At 38.9% G+C, this 25,918-nt stretch overlaps 2 protein-coding genes across 4 annotated transcripts; one reads left to right on the top strand and one right to left on the bottom strand.

Annotated features, from left to right (window-relative positions):
* Positions 1–1,334: 1,334 nt before the first annotated feature.
* LOC116308024 (uncharacterized) lies at positions 1,335–15,029 on the top strand. Its single transcript, XM_031718373.2, has 7 exons — positions 1,335–2,070; positions 3,889–4,000; positions 4,284–5,831; positions 9,483–9,579; positions 10,733–10,770; positions 11,146–13,137; positions 13,495–15,029. Exons 2-7 carry the CDS (start codon positions 3,961–3,963, stop codon positions 14,253–14,255), a joined length of 4,476 nt encoding a protein of 1,491 aa, XP_031574233.2. The 5' UTR covers positions 1,335–2,070; positions 3,889–3,960; the 3' UTR covers positions 14,256–15,029.
* A 357-nt stretch (positions 15,030–15,386) lies between these two features.
* Positions 15,387–25,416, bottom strand: LOC116308036 (uncharacterized). 3 transcript variants are annotated; one of them, XM_089032991.1, is made up of 17 exons: positions 25,289–25,416; positions 25,044–25,137; positions 24,261–24,312; positions 23,962–24,003; positions 23,213–23,376; positions 22,771–22,809; positions 22,071–22,326; positions 21,621–21,790; positions 21,023–21,181; positions 20,610–20,676; positions 19,765–19,843; positions 19,215–19,278; positions 18,656–18,900; positions 18,037–18,209; positions 17,429–17,521; positions 17,245–17,342; positions 15,387–17,035 (listed from the first exon to the last, which is right to left on the bottom strand). In XM_089032991.1, exons 1-17 carry the CDS (start codon positions 25,372–25,374, stop codon positions 16,988–16,990), a joined length of 1,929 nt encoding a protein of 642 aa, XP_088889117.1. In that variant the 5' UTR covers positions 25,375–25,416; the 3' UTR covers positions 15,387–16,987. The 3 variants fall into 3 exon arrangements, with proteins under 3 accessions (XP_088889117.1, XP_088889118.1, XP_088889119.1); XM_089032992.1 differs by having other exon boundaries at positions 19,765–19,831; XM_089032993.1 differs by lacking the exon at positions 22,771–22,809.
* Between the last annotated feature and the right edge of the window lie 502 nt (positions 25,417–25,918).

Raw genomic sequence — 25,918 nt, 5'->3', positions numbered from 1 at the left:
TGCTGCTTGTGCCTGCATCATTTTTAGCTGAGGTATGGCCGCTTCTAAAATGGTTTATAGTTCTATAGACTTGCGCTAGGTCGCGATCGTTAACACATCCTGGGAGGTAAGCGCATGGCTTGACTCTGAGAAAATGATTCTTGTGTTCGGGGAAGCTAAGTAAGACTTAGAGCAAGTCTACTGTTGTGACTTCATGGTAGTTTTAATGAACTATAAAAGATAACTCAAAGCATTCTTACAAAATTTCCATTTGTATTTGAGAGTGGGTTTGTTTTTCAATTTTTTTCAGTTTTTCTTTTACTTCAGAATTTAATAAGCAGTTTTATACTTTTAGGATTTTCATTTCCCTTTCTCGAGCATTCCTATTTTCCATTCCTAGAAATGTTTTCATTCATTGCGGTGACACGAAAGAATAGATATGGCATAGTCAAGCGATTCAAATTCTTTAATCGCTGGTTCAAAGATCCTTTAATCCACATCTACCAGTTTGAATTAAAAGAGCACGGGTCATTACATCCAGCCTTGTCGAGTGGTTTGGCGCCATGCTGCCAAATCACCCGCCAACTTATCTAAACGATTTCTAATTACTTACTGGCTTTGTCTCTATCCCCTCTAAAAAATTGTGCTCTTTTCAGAATAGGTTTATAGAGATTAAGGTCTTATTCCAGTTTATATTGACGGTAAAAATAGGTTTAAGCCCATTTGGTAGTTAATGCCTTCAGGCCCAAAGCACGCCATCAAAAGAGTGTCGTCAAACGATGCGTCAAACATTAGCCAAGCTTCAGTACTCTGAAGTGTCAGGTCTATCTTGCTGAGTATATATTTATCGTTCGGCCATCAACTGCCCTTACCGTGGTTTAATTAATTTGTGTGTATAAAAGTTTTCAAATGATATGACCTGTAAAACATTTCTTTGGCGCGCGTGGTTTTCTAATGACGGAGATCCATGATAACGACGTCTTTTACTAGTGACGTTTTCCCCCCGACTTTTTTCCCTAGAATTGTTCATGTGCGTTCTTTTAGTTTGTAGATATTACTGTTTTGTAAACTAACACAGCTAGTTACTGGCTAGTAAAAGTATTTTTTTGGAATTGTAAAAGAAAAAAAATATATTTATTTTTATATATTCTGAGAAACGTGTCGAAATGTTGCTTGAAGTTTAATTGCTTCCTGCGTCTAACCAACGTCGTGGAACACCATGTTTCATGTCGGTAATACACTAAATCCACTTCTCGTGTTTTGTTTACTGGTCACACTAGAGACCCAAGATTTAAAACGACCTTTGATGGTCTTCATTCGGTACTCGTAGCAACATTGATCTTCACTTGTTTAAACAAGCCGTCCAGAGGAACTTAACAAGGTATAATGAAAAAGAGACAGAGGGGTTTAAAGGTCTTTTCTATATAGTTGGCAGATGAGTTATTTACCTATCAGGTTCACGGTCGGTCATGCCCCTAGGGACTGCTGATGCATTCTGGTTTATACCAAGCCTGAATAGCGTATCATAGTGTTATTATTTACGGCTGTCCATCAAACAACATGTTGTGGTGATCAGGATCATTGGCTTTGGTTTGCAGCTCGTCACTTGTCTCGTCCCGCGGAGGAAGAAATATATGCTATATCCGAATCCAAAAAAGCTGTGATTCAGCATATAGAGGAAGGTATAACACGCATACCAAGCATTCCAGGATGCATTGCACCCAGTGAGCTACAGCAACATAACTTTGTACATGAAATTTAAACGTCGAGTTTGACAAGCTCTATCTATCACTGAGGAAGACAATTTGATCAAATAATAGTGCATCGAGGAAAAGGTTTCTTTCTTCGTGAAGTTGCTTTATGGATTAAACAAGTGCTGAAAAATCAAAAGATTTGTGCATTAATAAGTTTGATGTCATTTTCAATCCTACGGGGTCTGAAAGCTGATCTCCTTGCAAGAATATTTCGTGAAGGATTATAGGTGAACTTCAACAAGCCACCAGCGGAGGGCATACTAGATTCCTTGGAAAACAATTCTCCTAGCTCCATATTCGTCAACCAAGCTTCAGATATCCATCGCTCAAAGATAAGGTGAGTTGAGATTGAGTTCTTGTCGTAGTTTGTACAGTGATGTTACTGTTCATGTACTTTAGCCATTACTAATTAACCAATTGTGTAACACAGCGATTTTAGTGTCATTTATTGTACCATATGTCAATGAATCCTGCTCGATTCACGAATAATAAATGTTCTAAACCTTGTTTGATCAGATTAATTATACTTTAGTGTGTAATACTTGAAGTTTGGTCGTAATATAATATATATTCGTTGGGCCTCGTATACTAGTCTTTACATAATTATTATGGCCTAAACTTTAAAGGGTCAGAAATCCTACACTCTTTCTGGTTTTCTCGGTTCTGTTCGTTATATAGTCGCAAAGAATTGACCCAACTTAATATCGATAAGCATTTTGACAAGTCTTATGCTCAAGTATTGATAGACTTTGAAAATCACATCTCGTTAAAGGTTTTATTGTGTAATTTTGAAATTAATTATGCTACAACAGCTGTTAACTGAATGTCATCCTAACTTACTCGTTTAACGTGCGACACGAGTTGTTGCACTTTTTCAGAATCTTAAAAAAATGTCTTATAAATCTAAAAGCTTTGAATTGTGAGCTTTCAATAAAGGCTCCCGTATGAAATTTTCTAGCGCTTGCATTTTTTATTGTTGAAGATCAGTAATCGTTATTGTCATAATGTGCCAATCGATTCGTCGTATTGTGCAGTCTTGCTTTACGCTTTAGCAAACCGTGAACTTTGGTCTGTTAGCTAAATTGATATTTTATTGAATTTATACAAATACGTGCAAAACGAATTAGCGCAAACATACGCAAAAAACTATGATAACTGAGTATTTTCGGAGTTAAAAATTTGAGGTGCTTCTGGAATGATATATTGACATGCAGAGAGATTGCTAATAGGTTTTCCGATTTTAGCATTGTTTACAAAGACGTGTAAAGCAATGCTTTGTTTAAAATTCTGTCGATGTTTGGTCGTAAGAAATGACGGAAATGTGTCATATATAGTCTTACGTACTCGTGGACCAAAAAAAAAAAAACGTGGGAATTATTTATTTTACTTAATTATTTATTAAGAATCTGTTTCTGGTTTTAAAGACGTCCTAAAAACTCGACTTGTCTTGAATTTTTTGGAATATAAAACTGAAGAAGAATGCAGGTAGATAATTATTTGCCATTTAAGACTCAGCAAGGTGAAGAGATTTGAACTGGCAAGCTGAATCAAAACATCGTACGTGCTTGGAAACGATATCTTGAGTTCTTTCTCGGAATCTTTTTATTGGTAAAAATCATTGGTTAATCAAATAATTCAAAGATATTATTCCATTACAGAAGTTTGTCTTTCGTTTGACAGCTTAAAGTACATGGTTATCAAACTCAGTTTTACTTTAAAATTCCTTAATTATTAATCTTTAATATTATCTAATAATCTGAGTGTAGGATTCCACAAAGGTACGAAATTCCGTAATAAAACCGGATATTACTGATTTATGTATGATCAAATTATTTCTTAAGATTTCATTGTTTTGAAGACGAAAAAAAAAAGCATTAAACTAAACAAGTCCAAATTAGGAGAAAATAAAGATGAAAATTAAACTAAGTGATAATATTATCATTAGGGAATGTTTATATTTTGATATATCGATGTCTGTGACCGAGTAGATTTTTCAGACATGACGCTTATCTCCGAACAGGAGGTACTACCACGTATTTCAATTAAAAATGGGATAATTCTTCATTTTCGAGGATCAGAAATGTGGTGATACCACATGTTTTAGGTGTTTTCTGATAAGTTTAGGCTCAAGGATTCTATATCTGGTTATTTCTAGGTTTCTAGACAGAGAAAGTGCAGTTCTGCGCAACAGACGTAAACCTTTGAGGAGAATAGTAGTCACGTGACCATGTTCTCCAAATCTACTACAAATTCTAATTTTGACATTGGTAAGTTGAGCAGTTGCAGCTTGTCACATGACTGTACGAAGTGAAGGGAGTCATTTTAGGTGGGGCGCCTAAAAAGAGTCATGAGAGGGGTCCCAGTGATGAACCTGGAAGGAATCCCAAACTAGTGCCTAAAGCTTAGTCTCCTGAGCTTTCGAAACTGATCTGTTCTTAGCTTTCTGATCTGATGTGTTGCGGGTTCGTTACAATTCCTTCTCAAACCGGTTGCCACAGGATATGAGTTTGATGAACTGGATTTAGACTCTTGTTTTTTTTTCTATTCTAGGAAATCCAAAGCCGGCAATTATCAAGAAAAAGGCAAGGAGCACAATTCTTAATGTCCTAAACAAGCGTCAATCACAAGAGAAAGCTTTTACAGTCGAAAAGAAAGGTTCATCCATTCAAGAGCGAACAGCATGGCGCCCCGAACCAACAACTCGTCCAAACGAGCATGGTGGAATGAAAACAGGAACGAGGGACACCATAGGACATTCTCCTAAGGTCGTTACAAGCCCCGTCCAGAAAACGGTCCAGCAATCACCAAGGACACCTTCGACCACCGTCCAACAATTTCCAAATAAACATCAGGGATCGGTGCAAACTCGGAATTCCGATCAACCCACGAAGATTGGTGACAGACAACGAATCACGAAGCTGGTCGCAGAACCAGTTTTGTATAAGACACCGGCAAACACTTTTCAAACTCCGAACTCTCCACAATCGCCCTCTAGTATCTCAAATCTGATACACAAATGGGGGCGCAACGAGGGCTCGAAAAGCCCCGTTCAAAAGACCCCACGCAAATACACTCCGACGGGATACGATAGCTCTCCGAAAAACGCCAGCTCGCCTGGAGCCGTTGACAAGTTATCGCCCAGATCTCCCCGAAGATCGCCAGACGATACAGAGAAGGGTTTTTCGATGATAGTTCAGAGCAGCACGAGTTATCCGCCCCCTCTCCGTCGGAAATCGTCTGCTGATGTGATTCCGTATAATCTCACAGTGAATACCATTAGGATCTACGAGGCAACTCCGAAAATGGTCGAAGCAGATCCTGAACTGCTCTCACGTTTGGAAAGGTACCCAAGCAGAGAACCGCCAGTTATGTCTCCATCGTCTCGGGAGAGATTCTTATGGGAAAAAGATCAGATAACTGGAATAGAAAAGGAAAAGAGGGCAGTGGTTAGAGCAGGGTTACCTATTAAGCAAAACACCGTGGCAAATACGAAGGCAGACGTATCCAGTCCTAAACTTGTATCCGATTCGGTCCAGGTTTCGATCCCGTTTGGCGTGCCCGCATCACCCACCTCTCCACGAAACTCCGATTCGGGATCCGACTCCTGGACGTCCTCTGTCTCTGTCTGCGTGCCTTTCCAAGTTACTGAAGATGACGGCGTCAAAGCGCTTCCTGTCAAGGGTGGTACAAGACCCCAGTCCCTTCCACCTGCGGATGGCACTCTGTCAATTGAGGCACTCAGAGGACTGGGTACAAACAGTGATGCTGGGTCTTCCCCAAACTCGCCAAATCTTGAAAACCTCAGCCATCGGTATGACACCTCTGCGGAGTATGAGGATTTTATAATCGGGAAATCTCAGTCGTATAGTACCAAAGGTACCGGAGACGGGTCCCCCGGGGAGTTCTTCCACGGACCCAAACTCGTGACAGTACGTCGACGACCCGTCGAAGAGACGGTACAGAAGATTATTCAGTTCGACGACTCGTTACTTCAAGGGCAGCCAGAACATAGAGGATTAGATAAAGAAGATGGGATGAGCATGTCAAAGCATGGCAAATATTCCTTTGTCAGTCAGAAATCTGACCAAACAAGACCAGGTATTTTGTTATTAGTTATCTTTTTGTCTTGCGCAGTGTTATCGTTTAATCCTGGTATTACTGCATGTTCACTTCTGCAGTACGCTCTTCCTTCTTAGTTGTTCCTTCTGATCATGAAAACTTAAATCGAGGCTTTGCGGAAACTCTTGAGACCATTAAGAACGTTAGTTCAGTACCCAAAATAATCCTTTCGCTGTTACCAAACTTTGGACGTTCGTCCATTTCGTTACCAAACCAGACCAACTGCATGGTACTGCGACGTAGGTACCAAAACCAGACCAGAACAGACAAGGAATTGGTACAAAATTTCTTACCCTTTTTGGGTACTCAAACAAGCACCAGCTATTCGTACCCAATTCACTCGTACCTTTTACTGGTACCCAATCCAGACCAGCCATTGGCACTCAATACTCTTTATGGGTACCCAAACAAAACAAGCCAATGGCACCCAGAACTCTTTGTGGCAACCAAACAAGACCAGCAATTGGCACCCAATTTGTACCTTTTATGGGTACCCCAAGCCATACTAGCCATTGGTACCCAATCCATACCCTTTGAGTACCGAAACAAAAAAAGCCATTGACACCCAATCTGTACCCTTTGCTTTGTGTGTGCTTAAACCAGACAAAGTATTAGCACCCAATACATATCCTTCGTGAATACCCAAACCAGGCCAGGTAATGGCATACAGTCCATATCCTTCATGGATACCCAAACCAGTCCAGATAATGGCATACTGTCCTTATCCTTCGTGGGTACCGGGAACCCACACCAGACCTTTCTTGGGTGGTACTCAAACAAGACTCCTTGTTTGATACTAAACACTATTATCATTGGTACCCAAACCGTACTCGTTTTGGGTACAACCAACATTCCCTTTGAGAGTACTCAGGGAATTTCCTCCACTGTTAGCTATACTAAACTTACCAAGGTTTATGTTTGTCCACCTATAGTTCTTGTGAGTTATCTTGCGATCTGAATTTTTATACTAGCTATTTGTCACTTGAAGCTAGGCTGGACTCTAAGTATGTCTGCACTCGACATAAAAAAGCAAGCAACGAGTCACTGTCAAAACATCCAGTTGTTAGCACAGCTTTGCCCTTTTGTTTTTCTCTTTAGACAACCTTCCGAACCACGACTCTCTTCGAGATCAAAACTATAAAGACCCCCATCCTGGATACCAAGTTCAAATCCAAATCAAAGCGGAATTTCTAAAATTATCCTAATCCGCATAACGAAAAGCCGGCGCGAAAGCCAACGGATTCATTTAATCAAATTTAAACATTCCTTTCCGGAACCTATCACAACTAACACACCGGCCTGGAACGTTGTCGGTCTAGTCTATTTAGATTAACACCAATTAACCAAAACAAAGAGCTTTCCATTCCGACTAGTATTTTTAATAAGAAAACGCGGCAATGAAAGGTTTTCATTGTATAGTAACGCAATACAAGCCGGTCTAGTGTCCTTATAGGCTGAGGGCTGGTTAATGTGGCTTGTATCAAAGCTATGGGAGCCAACACATCCAAAGGTCAGTCATGATCCTCGTCGAACTACAGCTATTATAATCTTGCGCTTGTCGGGTGCCATTTTTTCGCTGGATAGCCGTTCTTCTCAAATAATGTGTTATTCATTTAGAAGAAAGGATAAAATACAATTCCAAAAAAATAATTGAATCATTCAGCTTTGTCCCCCATTTTTCAAATATTAATTTTTGGCAAAAACGTTTTTGTGTGCTGGATTTTCATTTTCATTTGCGTCAAAGTTCCTTTTCGTATTCCGCGCGCCACTTTGTGATCACTTAGTACACATCCCACAGTATGTAATAAAAGTTCGGATCAAATGATATCGAATGAATAAGCAATTAAGTTTGTTTTAAGATTATATTATTTACATTTTTTGTATTTCTAAACGTGAACGGTTTTTAAGTAGTCCGGCTGTATTTTCACTTCTCCGTGGAAGAATCAAGGAAAAGACTGCAGTGAAAGACGTTTATACTTCGTGTCAAAGAACTTTTGTATATATTTTCTTTTTTATTGTTCATTTAAGATTTGTCGGAACAGTGTACGTACTACAGATTAAATTAATATGAATTTATGTTAAGTAAACGACATTGACAAGTATATTTACTTCCTCTCGTCTTTGTACTGCATGCAAACTCTTCACCGAGGAGCTCTTTCTCCTGTCTTAGAAATGTCAAAACTGGACATTTAAGTCTTCAGCGGGCTGTCAGCTAAAGAATAGTAAGTAATATGCGTTGGAATCTCGATTGACATCTGATCTAAGTGTTTCCAAACACGGTGTAATGGTTTTTGATTGAGATTCCGAACTCGTGGATCTGTGTCCATCTGTGCTCTTCATCTACCGCCTTTGCGGTCTAATCTTTCTTGTTTTTTCCCAGCCTTGAACAGAAGATTACATCTGCTACATTTCCTCCCCTTACAATGAAATTATAAAACATTTCAGAAATTTATTCTTGCATTATTATCTGAGCCAATATCCGACTTATAAAACCATTAATTAGTCAGTGGACTAGAACATCTAGTTCACGATACGATGAGCATAACTATGATACGATGGACTAACAACTCAAATTCTGTTTCCTCAAAACTCTCTCAGACTTTACTTATGTATTTGTTGCTCGGTTGAGAAAATGAAAAGGAGTTTTGTTTCTAAATCTGCCAAGTACTCCGTGACTAAGAACCAAGATTTCATTCCCGAGGGAAGTCCTTCCAGAGCAAGAAACACATATGTCAATGATGCAGGTATCTTTTATAAAAAAAAAATTTCATGTCGCGAGGAACAGCTCCAACCCGGTTTTCGGCGTCAAAACATATTGTTTTATTGCCCTATAAATGGAGATTCTTTTGAGGACTTATAAACTAAAGACAGCCGTGAATGATTATGTTTATAATAGCTTCATAGTTGGCGTAAACGAAAGTTCCAGAGGCGTTTGCACGAAAAACTTCTGAAAATTCCAGCTTCTTCAGTGGTAGAGTTGCCATACGCCAGTGCTTTAAACTTTTCTAACTTTTTTCCTTTGTATCGTAAGCGTTGTTCCTTTATCTTAGTAGTTTTAGTATTATTTACTATGAACTTTATTTCTTATTCTTATTTGCGTATCGTGGTTTTAAAACGGTTGAATGACTTAGGCCGGACGGTGTTTTAGAATTCGTAGTACAGTCATCTTGTAAATACTTTTATTGTTTGTTAAGAGCTTGTATTCAAATGAATACCAAACAAAACGAGCAACTATTTGTTGTCCAGTTTGAAGCCTCAAAAAGAAAGTTCTAATACTGACTCTTAAAACACTAAAAGCCAACTTTATATTTTATATTTAACAGCTCATTGTTTATAGCGTCTGCCAATAATTAAATGTCTTCCTTTTTGGTTTTTGCATATTTTCCCTAGAGTTACTCCCAAACAGTCAAAGATATTCAAATACGAAAAAAGCCATTTAGTTTGCAAAGAAGCCAGTTTAAGTGGAATATCATCACTTTTTTAATTGACTTTAAAAATTTAAATTGAATCGACTTTAACTGCACTTCAAGCATAAATTCATAATCACAGACACCTCATTAATCAATTTTCAAGTATTCTACGACTTTCCCTTAGTATTTATGAACTGATTTAATCCATTTTTACCCCCAGAAACTCCCGACAACTCTTCCGTTGTAGCAAAGTCACATCTGGATAAACCCACAAGTTCAACCACTCCTTCCTCGCCAGGCACGCGTCGTGCGCAAAGGTAAATATATTATCATATTATCAATAAAAATATTTCCACACAATCAGATATTCTCTCCGACCTTGGCATAATTTTTTTAGCCTTGCTTACTCTGTGAAATATTAGAGTATTACGTGTTAAGCATGGTATTGGTATCAGCTGTTCTTTTGTCTTGTCACCTCGCTGTAGTTATATTTAGGGGCGGATGACATCATTGGGCGTCATGTAATAGCCCATGGATCGGGTGTTGATATCATTGACGTGGTCTAGTCATGTAGCTCATTGGGAGCGGCATGAAATCTTGGGGTCAAAAATCACGCTATGAAAGGAATGAAAACACTAGAGCAAATGACGCATGACTGTGAAATACGGAATGGACGACATCTGTTTAACCAATAACAGCCCGCGAGGTCACTTATCCTGCACTTATTATGCACAGATACGGCACTATCACGGTCACAGTACGGAATACACATCTATTTAACTAATAACAGCACGCGAAGTCACTTATCATCCAAGGAGAATGCACAGATACGGTACCGTCACGGTACGGAATAGACGACATCTATTTAACCAATCACAGTGCGCGATGTTACTTATATCATCCAATGAGAATGCTCATTGTCACGGCACGTTTGTATTGTGTTGTTTCATGCAAAATCTACTTTAGAATTCCAGAATTCAAAAAATTATGTTATTTAATTTGCTTGCGCGCGGCTTGATATACACAACACTTGTCGATGAATTTGTAGCTTTAGAACTGGTCTTATACTCGTGCACTGATACTAAACAGGGCATGGCTGTTATGCGCAAATATCAGATAATAGCATATTCAAACCTTACGATCAGAGTGAAGCTGAGTAAAAAGGTGAAGTGATACTTAATAAACGTTCGCGCATAAGCCAGTACTTCCCGCAAATTTTCTTCAACATTTATTCTGAACTATTTGCGCGGCGGCCAATCTCACGGGTTACAGTTCTGTTATATTTATATTATAAGTTAATAATTTGCATGTTCAATAAATACTTATTCTAATGCATGACTTAACGATGCGTGTGCTTAGGAAATTGTGCTGAAATACTAATCTCTGTCTAAGCATTTCTGTGTTATATTTTTATTATTTGTTAATTGTCCGAAAACTGAATCTTTGACTCTTTGTTATCATTTCATTTAGTCACCTACCGCAAAAAGCTTCGACTTTACCAACCACAGGTAAATCATGTTGATTAATGTTGTTAGAGAGGAACGAACGGACGAACAGACTGACAGACGCCTCGTACAAACGGACGAGGAACGAACAGGCGAACGAACGGCGGACAGACGGACTGGTTTCGGGTTGGGGGAGGACGAAGCGAACGCATAAAAAATCGTCAAATACAAACCATTTGCGTGTGTAATAGACCCCTTGTATGTGATTTCAAAGCAGTTCAATTTGGAGGACAAAACAAAAGAATTTCCGTCTCCTGAGAATTGGAAACCTATTGATATGTCGTCCAAATTGGTCTATACAGAAGTTCATAACTATAGTTATGAACTTCTGGTCTACACCTTTCCATGTAATAATAATAAATGATATTTTACGTTCAGGTAAGGCTATCAAGAAGGACGAGATCGAGATGTTGAAAGCCAGAATAAGACAATTAGAAGAAGAACTAGAACAAGAGAGAAAAAGACAAGGACCAAGCGAGAGAATCTTGGCTTCCATTCCAATACTTGAAAAGGAAAAACTACGCTTGCAGGCTCAAGTGAACGAAACTTTACAAGAACTTTCCAAGGCAAAAGAACAGTTACACTCAGCTACATATGCTTCCAATAAACACGAAGCTGAAAAGGATATACTTCAAGTAAAATATAATAAATTACAAAAGGATCAAGACAGAATTAAAGCACAAAATGAAGTCCTGGAATACGAGAGGGACCAGCTTCTTCGGGAGAAAAAGAATAGAGAAAATCGAGCCAACGAGGACGAGAAAGATCACGAAGCAAATCTTATTACGATTCAAACACTTTCGAAACAAAACGACGAGTTACTTGAATCCGAATCTAAGCTAAAAGAACGCATTTGTATATTAGTGAAAGGACTCCGTGAAGTGAAGGAATCTGTGATGAACGTACGAGAGGAGAATGTGTTACTTCATGATGAGATTGTCGACAATGGTGTAGCTATGTCCGAGACGATGAAAAAATGTGTACAAGGTCTTCAGCAAGTCATTGGGAAAGTGAATAGTGGGGGTGAGAACAAGAGCGAGAAGGGTGACAGTAATGATAACGAAGAGATTGCGCGATTAAAGGAAGAACTCGAGGACAGTAAGACGTGCTTTCATGCACTTTTGCAGCGGGTTATTGAACTTGAAAGTGGCGAAGGCAAATCAGGTGATGGCGAAGAGGCGAAGAGTAATCACCGAGTGAACTACGTTGGGTGCCCTAACTGTGCGAAACTTCAGGAAGAATTGAGAGAGCTTAGTTCGCAGTACGAGGAAATGCAACAAGAGTTAGAAAAAATTGAGATCAAACATGAGGAGATGAGCAATGACAACGAAGACTTGCAACAAGAAGTGAAATACCTAAAAAAAGTTCTCTCCTATCGCACAGATGTCATGCAAGTACAAGTGTCGGAGAGAACGACTCGTCAGATGCAGAGGTTAGAGACGAACCTAGAAGAAGCGGAGCGCAAATGCAAAGACTTGGAGGATGAAGTTGGTCGATTGCATAACCAGAAACAATCGTTACTCGTAAATATCTTAAAACTGCATGAAGAAGAGGTGGCGGCAGCACAGAATGGAGAGGAACCACATGAAGATGAGGAGGAGGACGAAGGAAGTGATGATGATGGCATGAGTGACGATGATAATGGAAGATTGTCTTTAAATCGATCGAAATCAAGCGGAAAAAGATCCGTTTATGGGAACAGCGAAGCGGAGTTCAGCTCTGGGGCGAGTTTTTATGAGAGCGAGAGCGAGAGTGAAAGCGATGAGTGGAGCGAACTTGACGATACATCACAAAGATTACAGGACTATGTCAAAGGGATTGTATCTGAGAGAAAACGTTTGCGATCAAACATCAAGGAACTCATGGCTGAGAAACGTAATTTGAACAAACGAGTTGATAAGTCGTCTAATGACTTCAAGTCGGTTATGAAGAGAATGCAAAAACTCGATGCAGAAAATGTCACGCTGAGAGAAAAGGTGAAAAAGGAACGAAGAGATTTAAAAGCCAAGTTGAAGAAAGAAGAACAAGAGGCGGAGAGGTTGCGAGAGAAGCTGAAAGAAACAGAAAGTGAGAAGGATGCTTTGATGAAGTGTATTGAGATGAGGAGTGCAAGTGAACCAGCAGAAGCTGTAGACACAATAGAGGAGTTAGACGTGGATGATGTGAGCAGATTGATCGCCAAGGCACAGGCGTTTGCTCTTGAGGAGAAAAGTAAGAGTGATGAAGCTAGTGAGGAATCGGAGGAAGAGGAAACTGATGGAAAGGACGAAGCAGACGAAGAAGAAGAAGACAAGAAGGAGGAGGAGGAGGAGAGTGAAGAGGGAAGCTCGTCTAGTAGTGAAGAAGAAGAGATACTCCCAATACTTAAAAGTATGGTATTTTCATTATATTGCAGCTTGCGAAAAAGGAGCGGATTTATGGGAGGTACTTTTTAATTGGTGGTGGAGGTTGCGAGGGGGGGGGGGGGGGGGTAGGGGGATAAGATCTTGGGGATTCGCAGTAAACTTTTGAAAAATGGTTGTGGCCCTCACCCAGTAAGAAATTAAGTCAACAAGTAAACAGTTTTTGGCAAAATAAAAGGTTTGACCCTCCACAGTAGTTTTTATTGACCCTCCCCTCTGAAGCCCCACCCCTCCCCCCCCATAAAAAACGTACCTTCCCTTAATTGGTATGATGCACAAACAAGCATTGAAATACCACTGATATATTTTCTTTTATCGTTTCCAGTGAGCAGACCAAGGGCCAAACCACAACCAGTTGACGAGGAGGAAGGAAAAAGTGACAGCGATGAAGAACGTAAGAGGAAAGAAGAACAAGAACGAAAGGACGAAGAGAATGACATCGTGAAAGACGAGATGGATGATTTCATCAAATCCCCGCCACCACCACCTCACGCGCGCTTGCTGCAAAGAAGAGCATCAACTATAGGAATCAATATGGACCGCGTCAGTCGTGAGAAACAACACTTAGAAGAAGAAGTGGCGAGTCTTAAGAAGTACTTGAACAGGAGCGCATTTCGCCGGAGGTACTCTACGGTAGAGACCCCTAAGACACCTCCACTAGGAGCCATGAAGACCCTAGAATCTCTCTTACAGAAGTCCGACATGGAACTGAAGGAGGCCAACGACAAGATCTCAAGGCTCCAGTCAACTAACGCGGACTTGGAGGAAAGAATAAAGGACTTGGAGCTCATGCATGATGATCTACGCCAAGCCGTCGTGATCTCGAACAACTACGCCGCAGAGGAAAGAGAGAAGAACACGGCTCTAGAGGAAGAGAGAGACCAGCTGCTACAAAAGATAGAGCTCTTGAAAAAAGAGAACAGTCGTTTAAAGAAGTCGCGTGCGATAAATGCCGTCTACCGCAAAGGAACCCGATCTGTTAAATCAATGTCAGCCAATGAGGAAGACGTGCCGGATAGCGACGGTGCTGATATTGAATCGGATTTTTCTTCGTCGAGGAGATCAAGCAATGCGAGTGACATTTGACACGAGTGACTTCAATAGATGAAATAGTAGAACTCGCTATAATATCATGGGTCGGGTGGGTGAGCTGAAATGTGACACAAAATCGGAATTCCGCAAAGTGCGCATGCGCATACTCAATATTAGATTTCGTGCGACTCTAAAACACTTACGGACAAAGCCTCTTTACCTTGAACGTATCGAAGCACTGTTATTGGAACATCAATCAGCTTGAAGGCTGAAATTTGTCTATTGAAGCATCATGATGTTCCACATTAATACACAAACTATTCTAGGATTTTTTTTAAAAGTGAACAAAAAGTTAAAGGATAACGTTTTCCCATTTTAGACTATTGCCTGAGTATTATTTCATTTCAGACCATGTGTCATTCCCTATACCAGTATTTCTTTGTTTAATGGTGACACATGAGAATATGGTGCAATTCAACAATGCCAATCTTATTCTTACGAGAGTGACACATGGTCTGAAATGGGAAAATGATATATTGTCTACATGAAGCAGACATACTTCATGAGCGGTTGTGTACAATGCCAACCATTTCCCACTCACATTGAATTTGCTCTTAAAGCAAGCAAATTAGTTATTTCAGTCTCCTTTCCTTACCACCCAAAACTTGAATGAGCAAACTTAATACACTCAGTTCTGATGGTGTACTAAAATCGAAAGAGTTAGCCACTCATGAGCCTTTAAAATCTTAATGTATCACTTTTCTTTATATAAAAAGTGAAGTATTTTACATCCTTAGTTTTTTATGTAAATAAATAAGATTATTTTTATTTCATGGGCAAAAGAACCCAAGGATTAATGACAATTTTTGTATCTTGAAAATCAATGTATTTGAAATATATTTCTTATGATAAATAATTGAGGTCATATATTCAGGCTTGCACTTAATACACCCCTGGACTCCACCCAGCAATTGGACATCTGATTACCCCCCTGGAATCCACCCTGCAAATGGGGCATCTAATACACCCCTAGATTCCACCCTGTAAATGGGGCATCTGATACGCCCCTGGACTCCACCCTGTAAATGGGGCATCTGATTACCCCCCTGGATTCCACCTTGTAAATGGGGTATCTGATACACCCCTGGTCTTCACAAGCCTTTAGAAACCAATATAGTACTTAAAGGCAGTAACAAAAATGCTGTTTATTTTCCATTACTTATTAACGAGATCTTTTAAATATACAACCAGAGACTGGCTAGCAAGGTAAATGAATCTGCTAATGCTTCAATGTCAAACAATATTTTCACTTGAAATAACATATACAATGATTGATTGTGAGATATATAATCCAATGTAGGCTTCATTGCTTACTCCTGATTAACACAAGTCGAAATGTTTTGTTTTCACTCTACATGATTTTTTCATGTTTGTAAAAGTGGTGCTGCTTGGTAAGTTCTCGCACACCAAAGTAAAGTTACTCTATTGTATGGAGACCTAAGTTTGAATTGAATTAGTCTCCTAAAAAACAGAAAAACTCAACCAATTTTCAAAGCTTCCACACAATCGTTGTGTCTATTATTTATACAAACACAATGTATATATAACTTATGCATCTATACATATACAGTGTATTTCAATAATGATATCTACATCTATACAAATATAATGCATGTATTATGCTTTATACATACATACTAAGGTGGTTCATATTATGTGAAATTTCTAGTAAATAATTAAGGTATACAAGAAAACTGCAACAGATCTCAAGGGAATGAGGAGCCATCTCAAAAAGGTCGCAATGGACTAGTTTCCTTTACAGCTGCTATTTGTGTTGTTATTCTACTAAGTGTTTTGAATGTTACTAGTTAAAGAGCATTCCATGGCCATTGTTACAAACATCATCCCTGGTTAGATACGAGGGTAAAATAACGACTCGGCATCATAAATGTCCAGCCAGAATTGGCATTTATCCTGTCAAATCTTTGAAAGTCATTTTGATCAGTAAAGCATCTTTCATTAGGTCTCACATGGCAATTGTGTTTTTGTTATTTGACTCTCTTGGGAGCACTTGCAAATCATTATTTACAGAAGTACATTAATACCTCGGTATATTTGGGCCTTAATCTCTATATTTCATTCAAATTTCAATTCCATTTTTTCCTTCAAAATAGAATTCTATAACTGTTACATTAAAACAAATATGACCTATTGGTAAATATAAAAAATATTAACTTAGTTTAGAATCAAAAAATTCAAGTTTGACTACTACTAATGATATTATTGAATGACTCCCCAGACTCACTCAGACCTCAACTTCAGGTAAAGATCTGTGTTGCTCTGCAAACATTTCTTTTTCTGTGACCAATGCATTTTCTCCTTGTAGGTCCTCTATATTTAGTTTGTGTGCTTCCCTCTGAAGCTACAGGCATTTATAAACACCTTTTTCCTATTCTGTCTGTTCTGTGTTATCTCAGGACCTCCAAATTTAGCTGTTCCTTCTGCAACCTCTTGCAAAAATGAACTATTCTTTCCTTTCTCTGTCTTCTCAGACCCCTTAGTGCACTTGTTAATACACTGATTTAAATAGCTAAATGGTCGAGCCACAATGGAAGGGATACTGTTTCATCTAAGTACATATAGGTACTGGTATCATAACTGTGTATCTTGGATACCCCTTATAGCTTTGTTAGAGGTACATGCTAAAAAGCTCTAATGTCTATTCTTTTTTTTTCCATCTGTTTATAACCAGATTGTAATCTGTAGCCTGAACAGTCCTCCAAGGCCTATTTGACTTCCACTTCAGACATACAAGCTAATCTTATACTTGCCTCCTATAATAGTATGCAGAAAAACAAGTTAGTACTAATGAAATATTAAAGAAATATGGCTTATTTTACTTTGGCATAATGTTTTCCATCTCAGACCACATCGTAATAATATTCTTTCTTATTGAGCATAATAATTTCTGGTAAAGAAATGCAACTAGAAAAAAAAAAAGAGAAATGCATAAATGGGAAATGAGATGATTTACTGAACTTACCCAAGCACCTAACAGAGAAGTGACTGAATAAAACCCTGGCATTCTTCTCAACTCTGACAGTAATTGACTACGAATCTTGAGAAGAAATGGTGTTGTCTCTGTGAATTGATAAAACATGACAATACCATCAAAATTTGCTTAGAGCCATCTTTATACAATTATTGATATTCAATGTAATACTTACCATATGCATTAGCATTGCATCCTGGACTAGAATGCGGATAGTTTTGCGGTACTGAAATCTCTATTGGTGGAACGGCAGGCAGAAATTCATCATCTGGAACAACAGGGTTTTTTATTACCAATATTTTTGAAAATTCATATGAGTGTTTTTAACCTTTCATTTTATTGAACCCTGAAATGACCTCTGGGCTTATTTTAGACAGGGCACAGATAACTTATAGATCAAACCCTGGAACAACCTCTGGGCTGATCTTAGACAGGGCACAGATAACTTACAGATAAAACTCTAGAACAATCTCTGGACTGATCTAAGACAGGGCACAGCTTACTCACAGATCAAACCTTGAAACAACCTCAAAGCTGATCTAAGTCAAGGCATGGCTAACTCACAGATCAAACATGGGTAACTCACAACCTTAATTTATCTTGGTAGCTTTTGTCAAGGAAGGAAAACCATAGGAGTTGAAGAGACATAGGATTTGAAGAGAACCACCAACATATTCTGGGAGTTTACTTCTATTTTTAAAAAAATGAAGCTTAGTCCCCCCCCTCCAGTTTTCACTAAATCCAAACGTGGGTTTCCTGTGGAAAAATGAAAGAATTACTTACGTATGGAACATCTAAGTAAAGTAGACCTCTGGCTATTACCAGTGTAGATCTCTGGTTTGATGGTGAAGCGATCACAAAGTCTTGCAAGTTCACCTTGAAGGGTGTGTGGTAGAGAACACTTCTTCTGGGTCACTTGAGTCAGGCGTATCTTCTTCGTGGGTGGCGGGGGAGGACTGGAAGTAGTATGATATTTAATATTATAAGTAGACTCAGTATTAACACACTACACTACACTACATCATCCAATACTATGGCACTCTACACTGTACCACATTACATCCCAGTATACTTCTCCAGATAACACCCTACCACACCATAACACTAACACTACAACACTACATCATAGAATACCACTACACTACACCGTACCACACTACATTACATCCCACCATACTTCACCACACACCACACCACACCACACCACAAGACACCATGTCACACTAACATATCATACACAGCTACGATAAACTACACTACAACATAAAAATTATCACAATATACCACACTACATTACACCACATCACACAACATGCTACCACACCAAACCTACACTACACCAATCAAACAGCCTAGTACATAACTTGACTGTGTGTTCCTGATATTATGGGGTTAATCTTACCAGATAGGAGGGCCTTCCATTGACTGTACTACAGGCGAGAATGTCCTCTTCAAAGTATGAGAAAACAAGGGTGACTTAAGGTGCTTGACGACAGTCTCAAAGAGTGCCTGACCACTAATCTGGGGGTGGTCTTCTGACGAAGGAAATGCCTTGTTGGATGCTGTAAGGGCTGCGGCACTGGCCTTTGCTACTGCAGTGCTCTGTGTTGCAGTTGTTGGTGATGCTGTTTGGGTGGTTGTTCGTTGCTGTTGAACATGTTCATCAAATTATATAGTTTTGACTTGATTCATGGCTTAACAACTACTGTGAAACACTAAACAGCATTTCTACTGATAATGCCTTGTTACCAACATAATTAGCCATTCCAAGGGTGAGGGAAAACGTGTGTCGAGTTGCAGTGCTGTGTGCAGTTATAAAGAACTTGGAGATTGGCAGAACACTCGCTGTGCTTCCCCATGCATTTTATAACAGCATGCAGAAAATGTCTGTCTAGTATTTTCTTCAGCATATCATAAATTATTCATCTGATTCTGTCTGAATAAAGACTGTATCTACTCACTGGAGGCTTTAGATTCATTTTCTTTAAGACTTGTTCACACTTTTCTAAAACAGCTAGTGAAAGTCTGGGTAAAAAATTGTCATAAGAATGATTATCAGTAGTTAAACATAATGATGAATATATGAAAATGTTAATGATTATCATGTTAATATTTTATATCTTGTAGTACACTCAACGAAATTACTCAACTCTGATTGGTCGAGAGGAGTACAATTATAGCGTTAATTGTACTCCGATGTCAAAACAATTATTTTCTATCATTTTGTACTTAAAAAACATATAAATAAAATTTTAAAGCCGTAAGAACTAATCTTTTTTATGCATTTCAGTTGCACGATGGACTGAAAATCGGCCGCCAAATAGACAAAGATAAACGGCGTTGCTTCACATTTTTTACTGAAATTTTGTTGAGTGAACTATAAACAAAAAATCGCACAATCTTCTTGTACAGTTTGGAATTAATAGACACTTGTAATGTTTTGAAATTTCTTTAATTGCACTCACCTAAAGGCTCGTGCGATTACTACTAGTCAAGTGTGGAATATATTACCTTTTGGAAGGATTTGTTAAGATATCCAAGAAATTTTTCAACTTCTTCAGGTCATTGGTACTGTGCTCTGCAAATTTACCTTCAGTTGTATTAGAACTCGTGTTATTGATAATGTAGAAAATATCTATAAGGGGGCATGGTTGTGAATGAAGATATCAAGTCTGGAATAATATAGCCAATAAGGAAGCCATGAAAACTATTTAGTAAGGGGACCAATTTGTGGCTCGGCAATGTAACAGTCATACTGTAATATTAATAGAGCACAAACAATAAATCCATGAAATAAAAGCAAAATTGTTATTGAGTGATTTAGTGATTTTTTATCCTTTAGTGACTATTAACTATTCTCACTCATCCAGAACAGTCATTATTATCAACGCGAGATGACAACAAACACAAAAGAGAGAGCTAGAATAGAACCAAGTAAAAATGACAACGACCTGTTTCTTGTGTATTTGACTGTTCTGGTTGACTAACAGTGACTAGTAGCCACTAAATAAAGCTGTTTTAGCACCTATCGATATTAAACGGTAGATATACAATAGCCACCACCCGGCTAGCTCAATTGGTAAGAGCGTTGGTCTGTTGTGCGGGAGGTTGTTGTTCAAGCCTCGGCCAGACCAACACTCAGGGTCTTAAAATAACTGAGGAGAAGGTGCTACCTTTGTAATTACATCTGCAAATGGTTAGACCTTCACGTGGTTGGGATGATCACGTTAATGGCGGTCCCATCCTTAATTAACTAGAGACGTTAACAGAGGACCACAAGTTTATCAGTTGAATTACTGTCAAGTGTTATCCTCTATAAACAAAGTTAATTATTATTGCAGAGAGTTAACTAGTACCTTGATCTCTGTTCATCTTGTTAATCATTCTGTTCAAGGGCTCTATGTACACTGATAACTGCTTGTGCTAAAAATAATGGATTCAAAATAATGGTAACATTATGTGAATCTCTGCTGCATTTCTTGTTGTTGATCACTGATTATCATTTATTTTATCATTTATTCATTCTCACATTTCTTTCTTTTCATCATGACCAACAACAAACCCACCCATCCATCTATCCTCCCCTCTATTCCAAATCTTCAGGTTCATCTATTTCTTTATTCCTAAGTTTTCTTGTATCATTTGATACAACCAGAATAGAATACAAACACTTAAAAATCAAAAGAGATTGTGTTTTTCTGTCATCCAAAATGGCTGTCAGTCACGATCGTACAAACACCCTATTCTCCCAGTCCAGTCATATCATTACCTTTTCTAAGTACGCCTGTTCTTCTGCTGCACTTAATGGAGCAGGGCTGGCAGCTGGCGGTCCAACTGAAGCTGGGTTTAATATTGACGCAGGTGACTGAACATTTAGAGTTCCTGGAGTCGGCACGGATGATGTGGCAGGAGACTGTGGTATCATATGCTGTAAATAGAAGGGGGAAAAATGACACATCTCACTCTGAGCATAACAATTCCATATCTTTGCATTTTACTGTCCTGAATCTTGTGCGACACAACCTTATTCCATGAAAGAGAGATAAAGTATGTACCTTATTATAAGTGACACAGTGTCCCAATCAAACAGGGTCTAAAATATCAACCTTCAGGCCTCAAGTTTGACACACTAATTAATCGGCTGCTACGTCTCTCATATTAGCCACACCAAGGTTGAGGAAAAAAATGAGTCAAGTTGGCATTGCAGTGCAGTGTAGGACAGTTTGAGGAAACAAAATATATGATCCCCTAAAAGTCCCACAATGCACTGCAATGACTAATCACATTTCACAGCACTACCACACTACAATATTTGTATATTGCATATATTAATATGAAGAGGAAAGTAAGAGACCCAGGAAACCAACCTGTTGTGGGGAAGGTGTCATGCCGTGCTGTACCCCAGGAGCTGGAGACGGGGTTGGTTGGTAGGCTGGTGAAGGAATAATAGGCTGACTGGTTGCAGGTGAAGGATGCGATGCTGGTGTCCTCATTGCAGGTGACGGCACAGTTTGCATGCGAGCTTGCATCTGCGACACTAAAAATAGTACCAAATATGAATCTTATTAAATGGACAATACAAGCCTTTTGTTTTCTTTAAATCGTCCTTGTTTTATGAGGGTAGCACTTAACAGCCAATGGCTGATAAACCTATGGCCCTCATTCTATGATTGAATTGGAATTTAGAAGTTGATTTTTGTAGAGGGAGAAAAACCAGAGAACCAGGAAGAAAACCCTCTAAGCACAAAAGAGTTAGTTTCTGTAGACTCCCCTTATTTTAAGGTAAACAGGGCATTTCAATAACCTGCACTTTATACCTGTGGATGATACAGCATGTGACTGCTGTCCATGTTGTGAAGAAACCATCTGAGGAGAAGGATGCGACTGGTTCATAGCAGAAACAGTTGCAGGGTGTCCATGGACAGGCTGTTGCTGAACCGGCTGAGATGTCACCTGCATTTGCTGTTGATTTGGAAGGTTGCTGGTGTATTGCTGATGTTGTTGCATGGCTTGTGTTAATTGTGCCATTGTTTGTGCATTCATCGGTTGCTGCTGCTGTTGTTGCTGACCCATCTAATAAATAACAAATGCTATTCAATGCTGGATTTCAATCAGTAAACAAACGTATATTAATACTCCAGTTTTGAATTCTCTGTTGTACAGGATAAGTCTTGATTTCGTACAGGATTACTTTCATATGGTATGTTTTGCGCTGTCGAAGTTGTGCCTTCTTTACTATACTGTTAGTATTTGTGGAAATATTTTGACACTGTAATAAGGCTAATCCAGAGTAAATGAGGCTATGATCAAAGATTCTAAATTGTTCTATTTTATTATCTGGTCCGAATAGTGGTCAAACACTTCCACCATGTGCTGTCATTCCAAAAGAATTCTATTGAAAACTTGTGGTTCAGCTGATGAACATTCTGCACAAGACAGGAAATTACATCAAGTAAAACCCAGCAATTGAACTAAGCTGTGAGGACAGAAGAATTCCCCAGCTTCCTTAGCACCTACCATACTGTAGATAAGTTTTGTGGAAGCCATGTTGTTCTCCTATGGGGAACAAAGTTTCTTTTAAAATCATTGGACTGTTTTGGTGGTAAAATCCCTCTGTTACAGAAGTTACCCTGCTAAAATTATACATTAAGGTGGTTGCCTACTTTAGAAAACTGAAGCAACTGTGCATGCTCCTATGCAACAATAATGATGCCATTATTTTGAGCTCATGATGTGCGGGCGCACTAAAACAGCTTAAAACAGCCAATGATCTTCAAACTTTTATTGAGGACCCATATTTTATTGAGGACCCATATTTTGAGATACAACATGGCAAAACCCAAACATTTTGAACAGATTTGGGTTCAAAGAATTGTGATTCAAAACCTTTTTCATGGATTTTTTTGTAGTAGCCAGCCACCTTAACCTGGAATCATGAAAGGTATATTTGGAGACTTACATTTCTGAAGGTCATTTGATGGGGTTGATATGAGGCGTTACTGACTGACGTCATTGGAGCTGTACTTATTTGTGGCGTGTACATTGGTCTCATGCCTGACACTTGGTTTACAGTCTGCATTTGAACTTTGGGAACCATTTGTGGCATATTCTGACCTGGCTGACCTATCAATTATACACAGAGGTTATTGACCAAATGTGAGGTAAGGTTGGGAGATATTATTCAAATATAGTTATGTGATTCATACAAAAAATTATATCAGTTCTATATCTACTGAACCAGAATGGTCAATGTTTTATTGTCTTAGCATCGACTTTACCATCGTATTGATCATAATTATTGGTTATTATCAGTATTGTCATCATCATCACTACCTTTACAAGCAATCTCCTTCTCATCAGCATCAGCATCATCATTAACATTACTAACATCATTCTCATTGGTCATCATCATCATCATTGGTATCATTATCAGCCTCTCCATTATCACCATCATCATCATTACCATTGCCATTACTGTCATCATTATCCTTCATCAGCATCATTATCCATCATCAGCATCATCCCTATCACCATAATCATCAATACCACACCACACCATCATCAATATCATCATCACATAGCAATCTATCATTTTCAGTGTCATTATCATCCTTGAGGAAATAGCCATGTGAAAAATAAAACCATCAATGTTCAAGTAAACAAAAATGCTATTCATGTACAAGAGTAACATAGTTATTAATACTTAACCTGGCTGAGGGCCTGGTCTACCTGGTTGACCCCTTCCTGGCCCTGGAATAGAAATTAAGTTGCATATCAAGGTCAAAAAGTATACTTTTTTGGTGCATAGATTTGAAGTGATACAATGTAGGCTAATTGAATGGTGACCACTCTTGAGCGCTAAAGCAGATACTGCTGATTTGGGCAACTTGTGTTTAAGCTGATACTCTATGGTAAAAATCCATCATCTTCCGACCCTCCTAAGTTTTAACCAACCCTGATGGCAGGATCAAATAAGAGTGGTAGTATTTGTTGGTGAAAAATCTTACCTACGTCACGTGCAAACACCAAAACACGGGCAACATAACACATGTACTCATCCTAAAAAATAACAAAATAATTTTCTTTAGTAAGATATCTTTTAGTACTACTATCTTTGTTTATGGAAATTCCCAATGGTTTATTGATCTTCTATGAAGGAGAGGTATTGTGAAGAAAGAGAGTAATTGGAATTTCTGAGTGGTGAGGAGAGGATTCCTTCTCTGAGTAATGAGGCTGAAAAATCTAAGGGATGTGGGATAGTTCTATCCACCCTTCGTAGAACTGGGCCCAGACAACCAAGTATATGGAAAGCATTCAAGATGAAAACGACATACTGTATGCAAATGCATGACATATGCAAATGAGCAATGTACTGAATAAGTAGTTTTCATTTAATTTGAGGCATTAATCGTGTTGTTGCCTATGATCATCTAATAAACACCGAGTTAATAAAAAAGAAGTGCCTTCTCACATTTATTGATAGTCACTTTGGATCGACAAGCTTTTCCCACAGAAAATTTCCAAATCAGTCTCAAAATAATGAATAATGAAATTTTGAACAAGTCATGGTCTTTAGGAGTATCTTTAGAATGATTATCTTAGGTTCCGACTCAAAACTCGACTACTCTACGAGTTTAGCACTATTTATTAGCAGTAGTTTATTAAATTTAGTATTTGTATTTAATGACAGAACCCTTGGTCGGTTGTGGATAGCATGTGTCGAGAGATTTAGGGACAAATAAAGGTTTTATGGCAAAGAGGGATATATATCAGAGAGAAAAATAGTTTACCCTAGATTTCGCTTTAGAAAACACATCTCTTTCGATATCAGCAGCATTTCTTGTCATCATTTGTGGGTTACCAGACTTCCGCAAAGCATCGTCACTGCAAAGGAAGTTTAAAAAACAACCTCCTAAAGCACAACATTGACAACAAATTTTACACATATTCGTGGTTCATAGCCCAGTATTCAATATTCCTACTGTTTCCTTATTCCCTTATCTCACATATTTCCGCCAAGAATAATCTGACTTACATTTGGCTTGTTACTTTTTGGCGAAAATGTGGCGACCGCCAATCTTCTGTTTCGCTGTTCGCCATGATGTCTGCGACGTCATGCATGATTCAAAGCACAACACAGGGATCCCATAACCAATAATACGACACTTTCGAACTAACGGAGGAGTAAATGTATGTAAATATATGTCGGACTAATTTTTAACTCCCACACATCAGCGACCAAGCGATACATCGGATTTCTGGGTTTGCTGTAGCCTGTTGCAAAATCAGCCGCCCTTTGTTTATCTTGACTCGCCAAATTCTCGCTTCGCTCGAGAATAAAAAACTGCTCGGGAGACAAGACATGTCGACTTGTGGCAAGTCCAGGTTTGCTGGACATAGCAAGGGGTTTATCATATCTCCGGCATAGCCGTATGTTCCGGCTGCCATTGGACGCTTCAGCACTTTCCTGCGGAGCAGCCCACAGTAATCGTGGGGTTGGTAATCGTCCCCCTCTGAATCCCTACCCCACAATTATTGAGTGCCGCTCACCTGGCTACTTTACCACTCGACGACTGGAAGTATTGTCGCTGTTCAGAGGCGGATTTAGGGGAGTAGGGAGGCGAAGGGACCGCGCCCCACGTTTAGTCTACGATGCATTTTTCCT

Source organism: Actinia tenebrosa, unplaced genomic scaffold, assembly GCF_029948245.1.
Source record: "Actinia tenebrosa isolate PJP-AT-01 unplaced genomic scaffold, QUT_ActTen_1.0 PGA_scaffold1__47_contigs__length_23844297, whole genome shotgun sequence".
Taxonomy (NCBI): Eukaryota; Metazoa; Cnidaria; class Anthozoa; order Actiniaria; family Actiniidae; genus Actinia; species Actinia tenebrosa.
Note: the sequence above shows the minus strand (reverse complement) of the source record. Positions and strands in the feature narration are given on the sequence as shown.